General features: G+C 40.9%; 2 protein-coding genes across 9 annotated transcripts in view; one reads left to right on the top strand and one right to left on the bottom strand.

Annotated features, from left to right (window-relative positions):
- Nucleotides 1-19,036, bottom strand: part of LOC147024368 (proline-rich protein 5-like) — a 57,486-nt gene that overhangs the window by 24,865 nt on the left and 13,585 nt on the right. For 4 of the 8 annotated variants that reach the window (XM_085884199.1, XM_085884202.1, XM_085884204.1 and 1 more), the window contains exons 2-7: nt 15,815-15,925; nt 15,514-15,594; nt 15,353-15,401; nt 5,294-5,351; nt 4,386-4,477; nt 4,045-4,185 (exon numbers count right to left, since the gene is read on the bottom strand). In XM_085884199.1, coding sequence (XP_085740325.1) covers nt 4,045-4,185; nt 4,386-4,477; nt 5,294-5,351; nt 15,353-15,401; nt 15,514-15,594; nt 15,815-15,925 — 532 coding nt within the window. Of the gene's footprint in view, nt 1-4,044; nt 4,186-4,385; nt 4,514-5,293; nt 5,352-15,352; nt 15,402-15,513; nt 15,595-15,814; nt 15,926-16,094; nt 16,256-19,036 lie in introns of those variants that run through there. The other 4 variants (XM_085884200.1, XM_085884205.1, XM_085884203.1 and 1 more) reach the window with 3 other exon arrangements.
- METTL25 (methyltransferase like 25) overlaps nt 14,056-19,036 on the top strand; it is a 115,405-nt gene continuing 110,424 nt past the window's right edge. Inside the window, exon 1 of the transcript XR_015058989.1 lies at nt 14,056-14,209. The gene's annotated coding sequence lies outside the window, so the exon portion shown is untranslated. The remainder of the gene's footprint in view (nt 14,210-19,036) is intronic.

Here is a 19,036-nt window from a genome sequence, read left to right as displayed (position 1 = left end):
ACCCATGGTGCAGTTTGTGCTTGAAGGTGCGAGCTGGTTCCTGGTGTGTGTGTGTGTGTGTGTGTGTGTGTGTGTGTGTGTGTGTGTGTGTGTGTGTGTGTGTGTGTGTGTGTGTGTGTGTGTGTGTGTGTGTGTGTGTGTGTGTGTTGCACACCGATACCTACTTTGTGCTTGCTGGATGCCATGCGTGGAGGCTCCCATGAAGTCAGACCAAACAGAGCTTGGATGTGTGTCACGGCCTGTAGTTTAGGTTGGGTTGGGCTGCACAGGGAGTATGGGAGCAGTGTTGCAGGGCACTCAGAGTTTGCTGGGGTGTTTCCTGAGTTTCCATTTCATGGGGTGAGAGGCGTAGGAGGTGAGGGGTAATTCTCACTGCAATCTCCAGACCCCAGTGGAGGGAACATCCTCCGGAGGTCAATGCTGATCCTTATCATGTGCTGATAATGGTTGTCCTTGGGAAGACCACAGAAAAGCGTGATGGTACCTCCAGGGAACACAGGGACCTATGAAGGGTACTGCCTGCAGGCAGGCTCGCAGCCTCTCGCTGAGGCCCAGGACAGCCTAGCATGTGATGACCTACCAGCTTGGCTGGGTGATGGTTGGGGGTACAAGCAGGGAATGGACATCATAATTGGCACTTGGTGACCAACCATAGTATTTGTGGAAGCTGGAAGGTTACGTTGCTAAATTGAAAACAAGTGTGGACGAGACTCAGAGGGGTCGCCATGGCCTTCCACAGTTGATGCACTGTGATTAATGAGCCTTCAGTTTGGGAAGAAGGGCTCCGAGTTAAATTGGCATGGTGACAGGGGACGAGGTAGAGTGAATGACATAAAAAAAAAAAACAGGCACGATGGAAATTGAACAGCTTCCCTGGTAAGCCAAAAGCTGAGACCATTTATCATTAATTTTCGTTCCAAGGTCGGAAGGTCTAAAATATTAATATTAGTATTCAGAGAACATGTTAAGATATATAGCATACTGTATACTGTCATGGAAATTCAGCTCTTGATTCCTGTCAGTTTAGTGAATTTGTGGGCTTATAGCTTGGACAATTTCTCTCTGTAGAAGCACGAGTTCCAAGGGCTACTTTTGAATCTTGATCAATCAAAATGCTTGCTTGTGTCACATGACGAGCAAAATGGTAACACCCGTGCAATAATGATCAGTTGGTCAAGTCGACCAGAAAATAATCTTTGGAGTACAGTACTTTAAGGACGACAAAACCATGAAAAATAACATTATTCATTATTCACTTATTAACTCCATGACTGTTTGAAGAAGTAGGTAGAAGAGGACAGAGATTGCCAATGCATCACCGCAAAGGATCATGAGTATCTGGTTGAAGTCGAATACAGTGACATTCCTGCTGAAGCAGGTTTTAATTCCACCTGTTATCAGCATTTCATTTATTAGCATCTCATCAAACTTAGTAAGAGAAAGCTCTTTAAGAGGAAGCTGCTGCCCATTTCCTCTGAGTTTGATGGGTCAGTTGAATGTTCTTCTAGTTCTGCCTATCCAGTTCATCTCAAGCCAAGCACACATAAACATTGACAGCGGGTTGGTAAATCAAGCAGTTAATCTTTTAACAGTATGAAACTATCAAACTTCCTGAATGAGTGAAAAGGGCAAATGCAAATCATTTTATGCCTACCTGGATAACTTTTTAGGAAAACTACTGGAAGCTGCCACAATGAAACACAATGAAAGCATTCTGATGTACTGTTCGTATACTGTATCAGAGAAAAAGACTGTGTCACACTCGAAGTGAGATTGCATACTCTTTGCTCAAGGAATATTGCAGAATCTTGTTGAAGAAACGGAAACCAAGAAATGCAGCAGCAGGTTTATGTCCAAGATAAAAGATGGGCATGGTCTGTACAGCTATTATATTCATGAGATTTCAGTTCCAACAACACTGCAGCCAATACTTCATTTCATAGAGGAGGAACTAATCAAGAATCATGAAGTATTCCAGATGAACAAGCAGATAACTTTATCCAACTGTGTTGAACAAGGCAGTTCTATGTATGTATGTATGTACTGTTATGTATGGATATGAAAATCAGAGAAAAACAAATTCTTAAAAATTTGAAATTTTGACCTTGACCTTGAAAATTTGACCTTGAAGGTCAAAATTCACGATGTGCCTTGTAGAGTCCTCCGATACAAATATTTTAAGGGGTTATTCACTACTATAGGTCGATTGGCTGCAACGCTATGGGCATTTTCCATTTTCTTGCCTTAGAACAGCCATTTTAGACACTTTTTTACATACGTCGTGTTTCGTTTAGTACAGGATGGACATTATGCAATATCCTTGAACATTGGTGGGTTAAAATCATAGCAGGACATCTAATAAAACAATTCTAGGTGTAAAAGTGGCAATTAAGGTCTGTTCATACCCTCTGTAGGGCCATTTATGACTGTATTCCAGATTTTGGGCAAGCCCAAAAATTGGTGACCTTTTGACCTCTGCTGACCTACATTTGACCTACATCGCAAAATATTTATTTTCAGTCTGTAGAGGATCCCAGGACACACATTTTGAGTCGTCACTTGCTCTGATAGGATGATTTTTCCAGGAGTAGTGATCATTTTAATTTCCCCTACCCCAATCTATTGGCTCCGAATCCGAACATGCATCATCAAGTTCAAGGGATGATCACTATGAAAAAACTACCATAGAAAAAGGTTATCATCCTTAAATCCATCACTACAGACATAGATCTATCAGAAAAACACTATGAGCCTTTGTCCATCTGGGTGGTACCAATTCCTAAAAATCTGGCCTCTGGCCCATGGACTAAGTGGCAGATTTGGATTTAAAGTTTCCTTTCCCTAGATGAGCTGCCTACCAAGGCTAATGAAGCAACTGGTCTTAAGGTGCCAGGTGATTCACCTTTCACCTCTACACCCATTTGTGAGAACAACCCCACCACCTGAGCAAGTGTGAAAATTTTGACCTAAAATATAGATAGTCATTTTGGCCTAAACTTGTTAAAAATAAAACTTTCAGATGGGTTTAATGACCAGTGGGGAGACTTGAAACTAAAAGTGTTTCACTAAATTTGGTAGACTGGTCCATATCGTTCTTATAGAACACTAACAATTTAGGAACCGCATCCCCTACAGGGTGAAGGGTTGGGCTGGAGTTTAAATAAAACTCGTCACTTACCACTTGTCTGGTAACTTGCCAAAAGTGAATTAGGGGCTCCTGATATTTGTTTCTTGAAAGCCCTATTCACGAAGTGTCAAACGAGGTGCTACACATGATAGTAGCATCTAATTTGAGCCCGGGGTGATTTTTCTGGTTACGGGAACTTTTTCACTTGAGGTTGACCTTTGCCAGGTCACAGGTCGAAGGGGAAAAAAGAAAAGAAAAAAGATGACTCGCAATTTTGAACTCAGAATGCACAAAAACCCCAAGGTGAATTTTTCTATCAAAATCTGAGGGTTGGCCAACAAAATGTCACTTTTCTGGTTGAGTTGGCATAGAATGATTCCATGGTATATGATAAGTCGACACCACAGAGTAATTAAAGAGAAACAGCCAAGACTAATCGCTATGTCAGGAACATAAGGCCAAAAAAAAAAAAATGTTGCATTGGCGTAACCCGCCCGACCCTAAAAATTCCGCCGACCCTACGTTTTTTTTTTGTTTTTTTGCTAGATAGCAAAAAAAAAAAAAAAAAAAACGAAAAATTTTGCCGACCCTATTTTATTGCTATTTTTGTTGTTTTGCTATCGTTTTCAAGTATCTTGTTGATTGCGATCGCGATCGCAAAAACCCGGAAGTGTTTCGGACAGAACCCGCCGACAAAAAGGGTGGTACTCGAGCCGGGGGAGATTTTGGGAGGGATTTATTAGGAAAAAAAAAAAAAGATCCCGACCGACCTACCCTATTTTTCAGTGACCCGTTACGCCAATGCAACATTTTTTTTTTTTGGCCTAACCATGGCCAACATCAGGGAAGCAAAATAAAATTTGAACCTGGAGTTTCAGGCCAACTGTATAAAAACAAACATCTCTTGTAGTTCTTACCTGCATAACAAGCAGCATCTGGATGAGGTTGGGTGGGACACGGGCATGACGTTTTGCCAGTGCCTCCAGCAGTTTAACCTTCAACGTGATGGTATCACGAAAAGCAAGCAGAGCCATCTGTCGCACGGACAGTTCCTTGCCCTAAGATGTACAATCCGACAGCCACGTTACAATTGATTTATGGAAAAAGACCTTGCAATGCTGTATAATCGCTTAATGTGTTCACACAATCTCATGAGATGGAGCATCAAACTCTGCAAGCAGGTTGTAGACTCTGCAAGCAGGTCAGCACTCGTGTTATTAAATCAAACGAACAGCATATCACAGACATTTTGACAAACCTGCACAGGATGGAAGATGGCTTGCAACATTGGCAAAATCTCACCAAAGAAATACTCCCAGATCCCAGCGAGTGTGTCAAGGAGCTTCTGACCTTGAAAAAGGACAATCATGGAGACAGTTTCCCAGATCGTGATGTGATATTATCCAATAATTGGCTTCTAAATCCAACAGAGACTTCAATACACAATACGTAACACAACATCCCCAGGTAATTTAATACATTGACTGTAATTTTATTGAAAAAGTAAAACTCTTAAATTCTTTGAAACAGTCGAAAAGAGTCTACAGGTGGTGCTGTTTACAGTTTGTTTGATATTATTAAAGTTCTTTGCGGCCGTTTTTCTTCCACAAAGACGTGTCAGTTATGACATTCGAAATTATATGCAAATGTTAAAACACAAAAAGAGAAATGAAGTTTGTCAATAATGCTTCAAATAAAAAGTTGCCTCTTGAACGGATAACCCCCTGATCATGATCCAATTTTATGGTTAATTTATGTACAAAGCCCTTCATTAGCCTCAGTATTGATGCAATGCCTTTTGTAAAGAATGAATTTTAAAATGATGATAAATTGTGCAGAAGTGCACGACAAGAGAGAAACCCCCCCCCCCCCCGACATCTGTAACGCTTTTTCGGACTGTGGAAGAAGCAATGAGGACATCACTGGCAAATTACAGGACTAAACCATCCTGTAGACTGTAGAGCATCTTATTTGAGAATCAAAAACTTATTTGTGTACATTTCACGCCCTTCATATTGATGATCATTTTGCTTTGACTTGTGTAGACTTTGAAAAACAAAACAATATATTTTATGTTGTGCACATTTCGAAGAGCCAAAGTGGCTGTGGAATTCAAACCGGGTCTCAACGACAATGAGCATCAGATTATAAATGAATGTGGAGAACCTTCATAAAAGTGCATCTTCTCTCTGAGGATAATCATTCCTTTGGTCAGAAGCCGAGTCTGAGAAAGGAAAATGAACATTACATTAACAAATTTATTTTTGAAATACTTCCTAAGGTCGAGACCGCAAAAAAGATGAAATAAATTAAGGAAGAGTTGGGGTGTTGGGGAGGTGGGGTTCAAATGCATAAGGATTCTCAAAATATTTCTTAAATAAAGCAAATCAGCCTTCTCTCAAAGCCGCTGATAAAACATGCAATCCAAAAGAGAAAAGTTACTTCCGAGTTTATCAAAAGGTATGTGCGTTGATAGATAGCTGCAGTAAAGGTGAGGGAACAACCTTCATGTGCAGCTGTTGGCTTCATTAACATAATGATAAGTTATTTGATTGATGCATTCATCCTGCAGTTTGTGAGTGGTGAGATTAAAAAAAATTTTTTTTTAATAACAGCAGCATATTTATGTAACTACTTTTGAGGTGTTGATTTATTTGGGGACAGCAAAAAAGTTTTTGATGCATTGGCATGCAGGTCCTTTATTGTCTCTACGTATTGTCAGGCATCGTTAACTCTGCCACTGGAAGGTGGATGGAGATTGTGTATTCACCCCTGTTTGTCTGTCCATCTGTTTTTGAGCAGGATATCTCAAAGAGTGGTGGACGGATCCAGATCAAACTTGGTGGACCGGTTCGATGCGTGACAACGACGAATTGATTAGATTTTGGTGAAGATCCGGATCTGGATACCAGAATTTTTAGGTGATTCTTCACCATTAAAAGACAGGAGCAAAAAGTATACACAGTATAGCACGATATTTCAAAAAGATTTGGACAGCTTATGACAAAAGTTGGTGGATGAGTTGGGGAGGTGACAAGCACAAGCCAATTAGGTTTTGGTTAAGGTTCATATGCGGATCCGGTTCATCAGTGGGATACAAAACGTAAACTGTTCGGCCTGGTGGAGGTATAAACTCTACCGAGTACCATTCTAGTTATCGAAATGGGTTATATTATCCACACGCACACCCTGCTTGTTTTCTTGGACTGTATAAATCTTTAAATACTGTTCTGAAGGCAACTATGAGGTCTAAAGGCAACTTGTATGTGTTTAGTAACGATAAGGTTGAATTACATGTGAGCAAGCATCAAACTCAATGCTAAGAGACAGGTAACTTGTCTCATCAACAATGTGCTGCACATCACACAGTAGCTCTGATTGGCTGAGCTGTCCCCACACATGGGGAATATCCCCCGAGTAATTTACAGGTTGGATTTGCCATGTGCATTCTTGACTTTGGTCATGTTTTTGTGGGAGGTGGGGGCCTGTTTCACAATCGCACTAAGGATTAACATTTTACACCTGAAATAATTGCATATTTAGTGTGAAGACTGCCTTCGTGCAGCCGTCATGGGGAAGGTATTGTTCAATTTAGTGATTATGCAGATGAGGAGTATCTCATTCCATGTCCCCCCCCACCCCACCCTTGTCTAAAACCAGTGCAGGTTCAGGCTGGGTTAAGTGGGTCATGGTGGCTTCCATGGAGCCTGTGTGGGAAGGATTGTAATAAGGCTGCCGTGTGGTGACTTGTAATTTGCATGCGTCTGATTCCCATCGACATGCATGATTAGTGGGGAAAATCCTCAAGCAAGCCAGGCTACATTTGGCTCTGCCGCATACCCAAGCTCCACCAGCATCAGTCATCTGTAGGCATCCCTGTGACAGCTGCCAACAGCCATGTGGAGTGGCAGTGATTTGCTGTCAAGCATGGATGAGTAGGCCCCAACCCAAGGGTTGAGGAATCACAGCTAGGATGGCAAAGAGGAATTTCAGCCTTTGGAATTTCAGCCAAAGGAATATCCTCAAAACCCAACCGTGTGAATGAGATTTGTGTTTGCAGTGCCACAGCGGGGTTAGTTCTTTCTTGTGATCATTTATTGTATTTGCCTGTCTGTCCGTCCCACGGTTCATTCTGTATATGCTGTCCTGCCCAATAAATTATTTATACTTTATAAGAGACATTCCCACCTCACTTATTCATATTGCTGTGCTCAACGGTTCAGTATACTTGCATTGTCCTGGGTGAAATTAGTTGCTAGTTATTAATTGATAACCGGTGGGGATCTCATGCCTGGTGTTGGCTTAATGGTTTAGGGTGGTGGGTTTGGGATCCTAGGATCCTGAGTTCAAATCCCCCTCTGCTGTTGAATTAATACCAGGTGGGGTTGACTCTGCCTGTCATCCTTCCGAGGTCGGTAAAATGAGTACCAGCTTGCTGGTATCCTGTGTCAGAGTGGCAACCCGTCCAGGATTGTGTCCAATAGCCAAGGAGACTGCTTTGGCAGCACCAACGCTCTGCACAGAGGATGGTCCCAATGGATGGATGGTGGCGTTCTCAACAACGTATGGATTTCAGGGCACACTTCCCACAAAAAGTCAATTGTGGCGACAACATTCATCTGCAAATTGATCTGCTACGGTTTTTGCAGCTTCCCGCCCAGACTCTGGTTAAGTGGATGTGGAGTCTGGCCAAAAAAAACCGCGACACTTTTGTCTCAAATGTATCGATCTGAACAAAAAGGGCATCAGAAACATGTTTATTTCCGAGATTATTTCGTCTTATTGCTTTATCACCGAAATGGGAATCTAGTTTTGAACAAAGGGAGATACATACTTTGGAAAATCTGAACAATGCAAAGGACAAATAACAGTTCTCAAACTCAAGTGCTGCGATTTACGACTCCGCACAGAGGCATTCAATTTATGAAGAAGTAATACAAGCAATAGAAACACCAAAATGAGTAATACAAACAAAACAAAGATCGACAATAATAATTGATAACAAGCACTCCATTGCCGACACTTTTTGTACGGAATGTCAAGGCTCAAAGAAGTGCACAGACTTTATCCACCCCTCAAGACACTCACCCCATGACCATGACATGATGAAAGAAAATGGTGAATAAAACAAGAAAAAGCATGACAAATTTAGAATAGAAAGAATGACCAAGACAGCAAAGACAGCACTTGTCAAGCAATGTTGCACAAGGGAATTTTTTAACATATAGACTTTTCAATATGTATTCTGAACTTTTCTAGCTACAACCTCCCCATACCGTACCCCTTAACCCAAATATTTTTCTTAACCTATCTCAAGGATTCACGTTGGTGGTCAATTTGAGCCCACAATGCGGTTATCTGTTTTTGTGGGGGTGGGGGGGCATCCCTAGGTGCGTGACGAAGTGCAGCAAGTAGTATGGAATGTGTAATCTTACAAATTTAGAAAGATCAACATGTATTCTACAATATCCCACGAGTTGTTACCCCACGCAAGCGTAGCAAAAAGTGGGGTTAACCAATTGGTTCATGTCTGTCCGTACATCCGTATGATCAGTTTATGATCGAGGAACAACTTATTTAAATTGAATGTGATATTTTGAACAGGAATCGTAACATGAATAGGAAGACAAGTTTGTCGTTTAACGTACTTTGGCTCAGAATTCATCCCAATCGCACATGCGCACGTAGAGAGAGCAGTGAGATAATGTTTTACTCTGTCTGCCTGACAGTTAAACAAAATTGAAAATCATTACAAACAGGAAACTTACTGTTTTTAAAGGACGTTATAAAGGACACAAACAATAGGCAAGAAGAACTAATGTAACATGTTAGATTGGGTGATGCAATATGCACCGAGTGAAATGGCAGTAAAAATCCAGAGTTCATTAATTTATATGCCTTTCAACCTCTTTAAACCTTTATTTAAATTGCATTATATACTTGAACACTGTGGAACTCAAATCATCTTAATTATACTTCCAAGAACCTCAATTTTTACAGGACTTGGATGAGTTCTATAGGGTAGTGTATGTAATAGAAGCTGTCAGGCAAAGCCCCTGGAAAGTGGGTGTAGCATGAGGGAGGGTGCAGTCCCAGGGTGATGAAGAGGCCAACGATATGGCTATGTATGATGCCGATTGACATTGCATTCTACGGTGATCACGAAAGCCTCCATCTCCTAAACTGTGACTCAATGTCATCTTATTACAGTGTGTATTGAAGTATATATATATATATATATATATATATATATATATATATATATATATATATATATATATATATATATATATATATATATATATATATATTTATTTTTTTTTAACGATCTTTAAAATCATAATTTTGAAAATTTCATAATACTTGTGCACTGTGCCTGGTATCGTGTTCGATGAAATCTTCAGTTTAAAACCTGAATATGTGCATATTTAGTGTGAGGTCGTCCTCCGTACAACCGCCATGGGGTCGGTATTGGTTAATTTTGTGATTTGACAAGTTAGGAGAGTCGCATCCCTTAAGTGGTTCATGGTGGCTTCCATGGAGCCTGAGGGTAAGGACTGTGATAAGGCTGCCAGATGGCAGCCTTCATAACACTATGTAACACGACTTTTGTTCCTGGGTAGTAAGTGTTATTTCCTAATTCCTTATGCCTCTAAAGTATAGAAAATGGCTATTATTCCCCTGAAACTTTGCTTTTGTGACCAGGAGATTGTTAGTTTTGAAATTCACCTATTTTCAATGAGAAAACAGGCGAATTTGTGTCTTGTCGTTCACATAAAGTCAGAGAAAAACAGCAAATGAATCAAAATTAACATGTATTTAAACTAAATTTATACAAAAATGACCACCAAAGATTTAGAAGTGAGTAGTTTTCCGAGATTGACGATTATACACTCAATCACTTTCACGAATCAGCCCCCAAATGTAGTCTCCCATCATGGTCTGGTTGTACTGCCCTTGGTAGCGGCGTTCAAAGTCCAGTATATCCTGGTGGAAGCGCTCACCTGACTCCTCTCAGTACGCTATCATGTAACATCCTTGAATTTATCGAGATGAGCGTCAAGGATATGGACCTTGAGGGACATCCTGCAGCCCATGGTGCCATAGTTCTTCACCAGTTTCAACCAGCTCCACATAGTTTTCGGCCATGTGATTGCCCAGGAAGCCCCGATCCACTGCAACAAAACTGTTCCAAGCCGCTTTCTCCATCCTAGTGAGCTTCTTGGGAAATTCCTTGCACTCATGATCTTCTTTATCTGTGGTCCGACGAAGACACCGGCTTTGACCTTTGCCTCAGACAGCTTAGGGAAGAAGTCTTGAATGTACTTGAAGGCTACCGATTCCTTATCTAGCGCTGTGACAAATTGTTTCATAAGGCCCAACTTGATGTGCAGTGGTGGCATCAGCCCCTTCCGGGGTCCACCAGTCGCTCCCACTTGACGTTGCTCCTCCCCACGGAGAACTCGGTCCGCTGTGGCCAGTCCAGCCTGTGGTAGTGCGCTTTGGTGTCCCTGCTGTCCCAAAGGCAAAGATAGCAGGGAAACTTGGTCCAACCGCCTTGGAGACCCATCATGAATGCCACCATTTTGAAGTCTCCGATGACCTCCCAGCAGTACTCCTCATACTTCAAGACATTCAGCAAGGTCTTGATGCTGTTGTAATCCTCCTTGAGGTGCACCAAGTGAGCCAGGGGAAGAGAGGGGTACTTGTTCCTGTCATGGAGCATCACGGCTTTGATGCTCCTGGATGAGCTGTCAATGAAGAGGCGCCACTCGTTCGGGTTACAGGCGATTCCGATTGCTTCGAATCATCACATTGTGGCAGAAGCAGAGTCCATCTTGACTGGTGAAGAAGCTGGAAAAAGCTTGGTGGCGATTCCTCTGATCTGCGACTTGCACACTTTCATCCAACAAGTTCCACTGCTTGAGCCGAGACGTCAGAAGCTCGGCATTGGACTTGGTGAGACCAAGATCTCTGATCAAGTCGTTGAGGTCTTTTTGTCTCAAAAATCACTCTACTGGTCACAAAAGCAAATTTGAGGGGAATAATTGCCATTTTCTATACTTTCTAGGCATAAGCAATAAGGAAATAACACTTACTATCCAGGAACAAAAAATAAATAAAAATTTGTTACACAGTGTAATCAATATGAATATTGGCCTGCAAAAGTATTAACCCCCCTCCAAAGTTTTCACATTTTGATGCTACCTGAGCTTATTTCATGAGACTTTCAAATCAAATTTAATTTATCGAGTCTTTACAAACTACTCCAATCTGATAAAGTTAAAAATGCAGATAAAATGTGAATAAGGTTGATAAACAGAGAAAATCAGATGATTCTCAGTTGCATAAGTATTCTAACCGTTTGCCTAAATAACCCGAAAACACTTCAGGAGCAAATTATTAGTTTGAAAGGATACAAAATAAGTGTACTCGGTTTCACGTGTATATGATCAGTGGTTTAACTTAAACATTAACCTCCCCCACTTATCTAAGGAGTTGTAAGGTGCAACTCACTTGGTTAACCAACAGAGCAAACACGAAGACGAAGGAGTTTTCCAAAGAAGTCAGACATAAAGTGGTGGAGAAGAACCGTTCAGGAGAGGGTTATAAGATGATTTCAATCACTCATTAATTATCCCTTTGAATATGGTGAAATCCATCATCAAGAAGTGGAAGACATCATACCACCCAGACTCTACCCAGATCAGGTCGCCCATCCAAACTCAGCAGCCGGGCAAACAGGAAACTGCTTCGGGGTGTCACTGCAAATCCAACAATGACTTTGAAAGATCTGCAAGGCTCTACGTCCGAGATGGGGGTCAGTGTTCATCAATCAACAATATCCTGTTCCCTTCACAAAGCACGGACAGGTGGCAAGAAAGAAGCCATTAATGAAGAATATGCATCTAAAAGCTGGTATGGAGTTTGTGAAAAAGCATCTTAATGATACTGCTGGCATGTGGAGAAAAGTTTTGTGGTCAGACTAGACAAAAATTGAACTTTTTGGACTAAATTTAAAGCGTTACATCGAGTGCAAGCCGAGCACTCCACATCACCCAGTCAACACTATCCCTACTGCCAAGCATGGCGGTGGAAACATCATGTTATGGAGCTGCTTTTCATCAGCAGGGACTGGCAAGCTTGTCAGGATAGAAGGGACAATGGACGGTGCAATGTTCAGGAGAATCCTTGATGAACGCCTGCTTGAGTCAGCCATGAATATGAAATTGGGTGGGAGATTTACATTTCTCCAGGACAATGATCTGAGGCACAAAACTAAAGATACACTGGAGTGGGTGAAAAATAATTAAATTAATGTTCTTGAGGGTCCAGTCAAAGTCCTGACTTGAACCAAATTGAACATTTGTTCATGACATGACTTGATTGTAGTCCATCGATGATCCCCATCAAAACTTGGCAGAACTAGAGCAATTTTCACGTGAAGAATGGGCAAATATTTCACCATCTCACTGTGAAAAGCTGGTAGAGACCCTACCCAAAAAGACTCATAGCAGTCATTGCTGCAAGAGGTGCTTCCACCAAGTACTGACCAAAGGGGCCCAAGTACTTTTACAACCAGTGAATTTCGATTTGTGCATGTTTTTTTCAGGTATTCCTGACATGTAACCTCCTTCAACTATAACAGTGTTCAGTTTGATCTTTCCAGTTATGAATAAAAAAGTTCATTTGGAAAAATTGTTTCTGCATAATTCGTAATTCATCAAAATATGGCATTACTGGTAGGGGGTGAATACTTTTACAGCCACTGGATATCCAGCAATAATTCATCAGAGTATTCAGAGAATACACTGTAATTTACAAGATTAAAATGTTAAAAGAGTGGATATTGTAAGAGTGTGAGTATTTATTGGAACCCCTATGACTCCCCACCCCCCCATACCCCATACACATACATTTATTGTCTTTTTGTCTATAAATTTAACTAAATATTTCCCTGCATAAACACTGCACGACAGCAAACAAATAAACAAGGTAAGGCAAGGAAGGGCATCGCTTTGCTTGCTATCACCATGAGAAATGAAGTCATTGATGAAATCAACCATATTAAGGGTGTTAACCTTCTCTTGGTAGAGGGGCAACACTAACGAGTTCAAGCGGCACTGGGTCATGGCGGGACTCAGATAAGATTTATATTGTCCGAGTCTGCTGAATGAATGCTTTTCACCTGTCAAAGTTTATCTACATAACTCAGTTCAAAAGAATGGCTTCACGAATAAATGTCCAAATGTCGTCATGTTTTGTACTCGTAGAGCTTATCTGAACATGCAAATTGTCATTTCCTAAGTCATGACTGCGGTGCTAGGATGGTGAGTGGCTTAAGCATCCACTTGGAATGTTGGAAGAAAAATGCTAATCATCATCTTTAACATCCTGAAATCCCTAAGAAACATCGAATCACTGGCTGATGGTGCTCAGTTTTTGCAACGTGAAGGGTTCACGGTTATATAAAAAATAAAAATTGTGCTCACAGCGATGTTTTGCTTTTCGGAAACAGTGGAAAACATTTCACGGGGGAGGGGGGGGGGAGGAGTGTTTCTCCAGGGAAGAAAATGTAATCAGAAGTGTTTACAGAAGGATGTGTGGAGGATAAACAGATGGGGTGCAAGAAGGAAGTGATAAAAGCTTTTTAAAGCTTGAGAAGGGAAGAAAGAATTTGCTAACTATTGTTTAAAATGATTATTTTCCATGTGAGACTCCAGGTATATTGATGTGCCCTTTACAGGAACAATACATTTTAAGCAAATGTGATTTATTCATGCAGGAGAAAGATCTCAACTCTGCTCGTTCGGAAAATTCAGACCAGGTTGTTTTGGAACACACACAAAATAAATATTAATTTATTTATTTTTCATCCCACTGCCGGTGTCCTGCTCATGGCGATGGCCTCTTCATTTCTTGGTGCAGCTCGATCGATGGCTACATGCATCATTTGCTCAAGGTACATTGCATACGTGCAAGTTTTTTTTTTTGCCAACCTGTTGCTGCTTGAAATCCATCCCGCTGGTGTTTCCCTGTTACGAGTTGGGATCTCTACTTCGTCAAAAATCCAAACACTCAGTGAGTCATTTTGACTTTTGACCCAGCAACGTTTTCCAACTTTTTTGAACAAGAGATATTAATACACATTGTATTTCCTCGGTCATGCACCAGCACAATCATGCAAGGCCTTCATTGCAGTGTTAATTTGTTATCGGTCAGACAAATGCCTCCATTGTAAGAATTGTCATGCCCGATTCTGGTTAGCATTACACAGTCAAGTCTTTGGGTGATAGCTCGGTTTCTCCGCAGCCTTAAATGAAGCACCAGACGTCTGAGACCGTTTAAATACTCCCTGCATTGAAATGAAACACTTAAGACTGTCTGCTTTTCTTCTTCGTTCAGATGCAGCGCAAGGCTGCGGGGTAAGATCATTGGCTTAAGGTGTGGCTGTGATGCTGATGCAATGCCCTCTGCTGTTTTGGGAAGGAATTTAGAATTTGGCCACTGTGCTCGGCAATAGCTTGCCTACTCTTCCCGAAGGACACCATGGTATCTTTAATGCCCACCGACTAATGCTGGCAGATGGCACTCCCAGTTTAATGTCCACCTGAGGGACGGCACACACAATGATGAATCACCCTACCTGTGCAACACTGGGATGACAGTTTATAGCCTGGTCTGGACTCAAACCCAGGCTAGATGGCTTTAAGGTGAGTGTGTGTGTGTACGTCTAGGCCATGCTGTCAGCCCTAAGACTGTCTGCTGTATGCCTTTTTAAGTGTTGAAGGTACGGATAAGATAAAGTTAGATTTAGAATAAGATTACATAATCGAGGCGTGATTTTTTTTACCTTTGTGGCTTAGTCACATCTGTTTATGGCCTGCAGGCATTCACAACCAGAGGGCATGTGACAATATATTTTGTTCAAACAAAAACTATGGCAATGATAACAACAACAAGAAGAAGCGATGCTCGCAGATTATCATTTAATCATAAACCCAGGGAATGAAGCCTCCCTCGAGCATATTGCGAACAAGGTAAAGAAAAATAATATCCAGATAAATTGAATTGCCTGAAAAGCAAACAGGTCAATCCAATTGCGTTCATTTAAACAAATGCAACAAAATTACAAAGAATTTTGGGAAACTCAAATGCTACAGATAGTCGTGACAAAGCTGTTTTCAGTCAGAAGGATGAGCAGGAAAAATGGATGCATCTTACCTGAATGTAGTCGTTTATTAAAGGCCCCATGTCGGATTTCAGCATATGTCTGTGGTGGGGATATAGAGAGGGCGTATCACGATGGGAGCACATGAACCATAGCCCTCAGAGGGAACGACAAAAAATATTTGGGTTAAGAAAACATAATCAGAAGGCTGAACCTCATTGTTTCGTTCAACGTGTGCAGTTCGTTGTCCTTCAGCCCTTTGCGCAAGAATACACCGACTACGGCGTTTTGCACACTGAGATGCAACAAAAACAAGCAAACAACCACAAATGTTTCACAAAATCACTCCAGTGTCGATCAGATAGCAAGATGTATATGGACACACTTTATCAATCTCATGATGGTGACATAAACGTGGAATTCATAATCAATCCCAGATTCAAATTTATTAGCAAAGAACCAACTCTCGATCATAAATTGCCAATGTCAATCAAACCCAAGAATCGATGCCCTACCTATCCCATGTCGCTCCCGTTTGCTGTTGGTGTCCGTGACCCAGGACAGCCTTGTCCTCGCCGTCGAGTCGTCCCATTTCGCCGAGGTTGGGTGAACTCGCGTGCTTAGCTCTGCGGAAAGAGGACATCGTGTGGCTTGCCACTGAGCTTCAAAGGGGCACGTTACAAGCCAGGGAACGCTGACAACCTCTCTGTGATATCTGGAACATGCCTCTGCTTAATCGTTAACAGCTCCGACTCCAAGGTCAGCGGTAAAGGTGGATACAGGCTACTTGCTCACCGGGGTGTGGGAGGCATGGTGTAACCAGTTTGACATTCATCCATGCATGACTAACCCTGAGCTATGGGCTGAGAGCTCAGGTTTCAGACGCAAAATGCTTCATCACGATAAAACCTTTACATCCATTTTCACGTGAACGAGTTATCTGCAAGCAACGCAACCAACACTTATCACTTGACACACACTGACCCGGCCAGGGAACGCTGACACCCTCTCTATGATATATGTAACAGGCTGATGTGAAAATATACACGCTGACCCGAACAACAGTTGTGATTATGCAACCAAACTTCCACGGCTGGGATAGTTTCACATCAGCCTGTTACATATCCACATGTGGTTTCCAGGCTATTAATCAAGCATGAGAAAATGTTTCGACAGCTACCTGGTGGGGATCCTGTATTTCCAGGTGTGCAAAAGGTGCCTTAAACACGTCTAAACTGAAGAGGCCCGACTGTGAAATCTTATTACTCCGGCGTAGATGTTTGAGAACATTTCTCAACCACGATCATTCATTTCTCCAGCGTATTCTCGGTACACAAAGAAAACACACATTTTGCATTTGGCTTCAGGAATCATTCATTGGTTTTCTTTTGGGTGGCACAGAAGATGTAGCATTAAGAGAAAACCAAAACTGTTTGCAAAGGGGCAATGACACCCAGCACTGCTATCAAGAGTAATATCACGTTTACAACACCGGCACCAAAATACAAACACGTAATGCACACCGATTCCCACCTTCTGTCAAAAAGTGTGCTCCAGAAATAATAAAAAAAAAAACACAAAAAAATTCATGAGACAAAAATGTTCGCATTGGCTATTAAAAACTCTTCAACGTTTCAAGTTCACATTCTATTTTTATCATGTTTTTTAAAAAAGAGGACATGTTTCTTTGGCAGCTGCACATAAGAAGACAGCAAGCACACACACACACACACACACACACACACACACACACACACACACACACACACACACACACACACACACACACACACACCTGCTTCAATTTTTCTATCATACTGAATCTACACAAAAAGAGAGATGTTTGTCTGTAACTGTGTGTCACCATTTTCTCATAAAGGGCCAAACGGATCTTTGTCAAACTTTCAGAGGTTCATTAGCGAGTGCCTGGGAGTGTTTTAGGTTAAAAAAAATAAAAAGTTCCAAAAATTTTGAAAAGAAAAGCATTGTCATATATATTATGGTGTACCACTTTTGCAAAAGTAGTTGCTGGAATGAAGCACTATGTGCCCATCAATTCCACTTGTGAAGTTAGGTGATCGACCAAAGTTTGAAAATTTTCCCGCCTCTTTTGACCGCAGGCCGCCATTATGAAATTTCAGGAAAAAGTCCATATTTTTGGAAATAGTATTGATTTTTGAATATTAAAAAATATATATTTCTCTGTGTTTAGATGGCCGAATGCACTTCAGTAGGCACCATTATGATAGTAAGTACCCGTAAATATTATTCACAAACTTGTCCCGACATATTGAGAAGGGGATGCCATTTTGGAAATTCAGTGAAAATCGTATATTTTGTGTATATGTAATGAAATTTTTTTATTATTATTATTTGTGTACTTGCAGATAAACCTTGACCAATGGTCAGGGCTCCTGTGGCTATGTGGGACAAGTTCACTAGTTACAGGAAATTTTGCGAAAGTGTTAATTCTTTGCGTGTTGCAAATGATCAAGCTGAAAGAGGAATTAAGCTAGTGTCTGACTTTATTCATATGTGCAATGATGAGAAACAACATCAAGCATTGCTACATTGCGTGGAAGAGCACAGGAAGCTTTACCCAGACTATACAAAACAAACGCTATGTTCTCTATAACATATCTGTGTGGTTGCTTGTTTGCTAGATTGTTATGTTGTCATATATGAAAACCATGTCGCTTAAAACATATTTGGTTGTTCTCATAATTAATTGATCATGCTCTCATTTGTCATTAACAATGTCTTTATGAAAACGCTACTACTGACATTCTGTAAATGCCTAACAATGTGCCGTGGAATAATTGTCAAAATATGGGATTTTCAATGAAATTCCAAAATGGCAACCCCTTCTCAAAATGTTGGGACAAGTTGTGAATAATATTTACAGGTACTTACTATCATACTGGTGCCCAATGAAGTGCATTCGGCCATCTAATCACAGAGAAATATATATTTTAAAATATTAAAAAATCAATATTATTTCCAAAAATATGGATTTTTCCTGAAATTTCAAAATGGCGGGAAAATTTTCAAACTTTGGTCGATCACCTAACTTCACTAGTGGAATCGATAGGCACATAGTGCTTCATTCTAGCAACTACTTTTGCAAAAGTTGTACGCCCTAATATATATATTTTATTATTTTCTTTTTTAATCGCTTTATAGTGCTTAAGCCTTTGTAGCTATGTGAAAGGTGATATTAAATGATCCTGACCCCCATTCCTTCGAGGGTGTAGGAAAGTGTGTTTTCAGACCCCACAAATATATTTTTTTAAAATTGATTTCTTTAAAATGCCAACAGGATTAGAACGTCACCTGGAAATGCCGGGTACTGGTGCTAGTATTTGCGTAAAGAAAACAGAAAGGTTTTTGTGAAGATGGGGTTTGTATTTAATTACTTTTCAATAACATGTGTTGCTGTGTTTGGTGCAAATTAAGGTTTTGATAGGACACATGGTTTGTATAAAATTGGTAACTGAATTTCATTGTGTAAATGCAAGAGGTTGAGAATATTTGTATAGTTTCATAAAATATTCCATTGGACCCAGCTGCATAGGTTGTGAAAGCTGAATTGGTACAAACTGGAATGCAATCGAAAAAAAAGAGGGATACCTCACCCAGCTGTATTAGTTTCCATGGCAACCACATTCCTGGGGCATGCTGTAAAAGTCAGGTACATTTTCAACGCCACGTCCTAAGACCATTCTCCAAAGCACTAA

The sequence above is a fragment of the Eptatretus burgeri genome, chromosome 6, assembly GCF_056783735.1.
Source record: "Eptatretus burgeri isolate ZD-2024b chromosome 6, Ebu_testis_v1, whole genome shotgun sequence".
Taxonomy (NCBI): Eukaryota; Metazoa; Chordata; class Myxini; order Myxiniformes; family Myxinidae; genus Eptatretus; species Eptatretus burgeri.
This window is presented reverse-complemented; position numbering and strand designations above follow the sequence as displayed.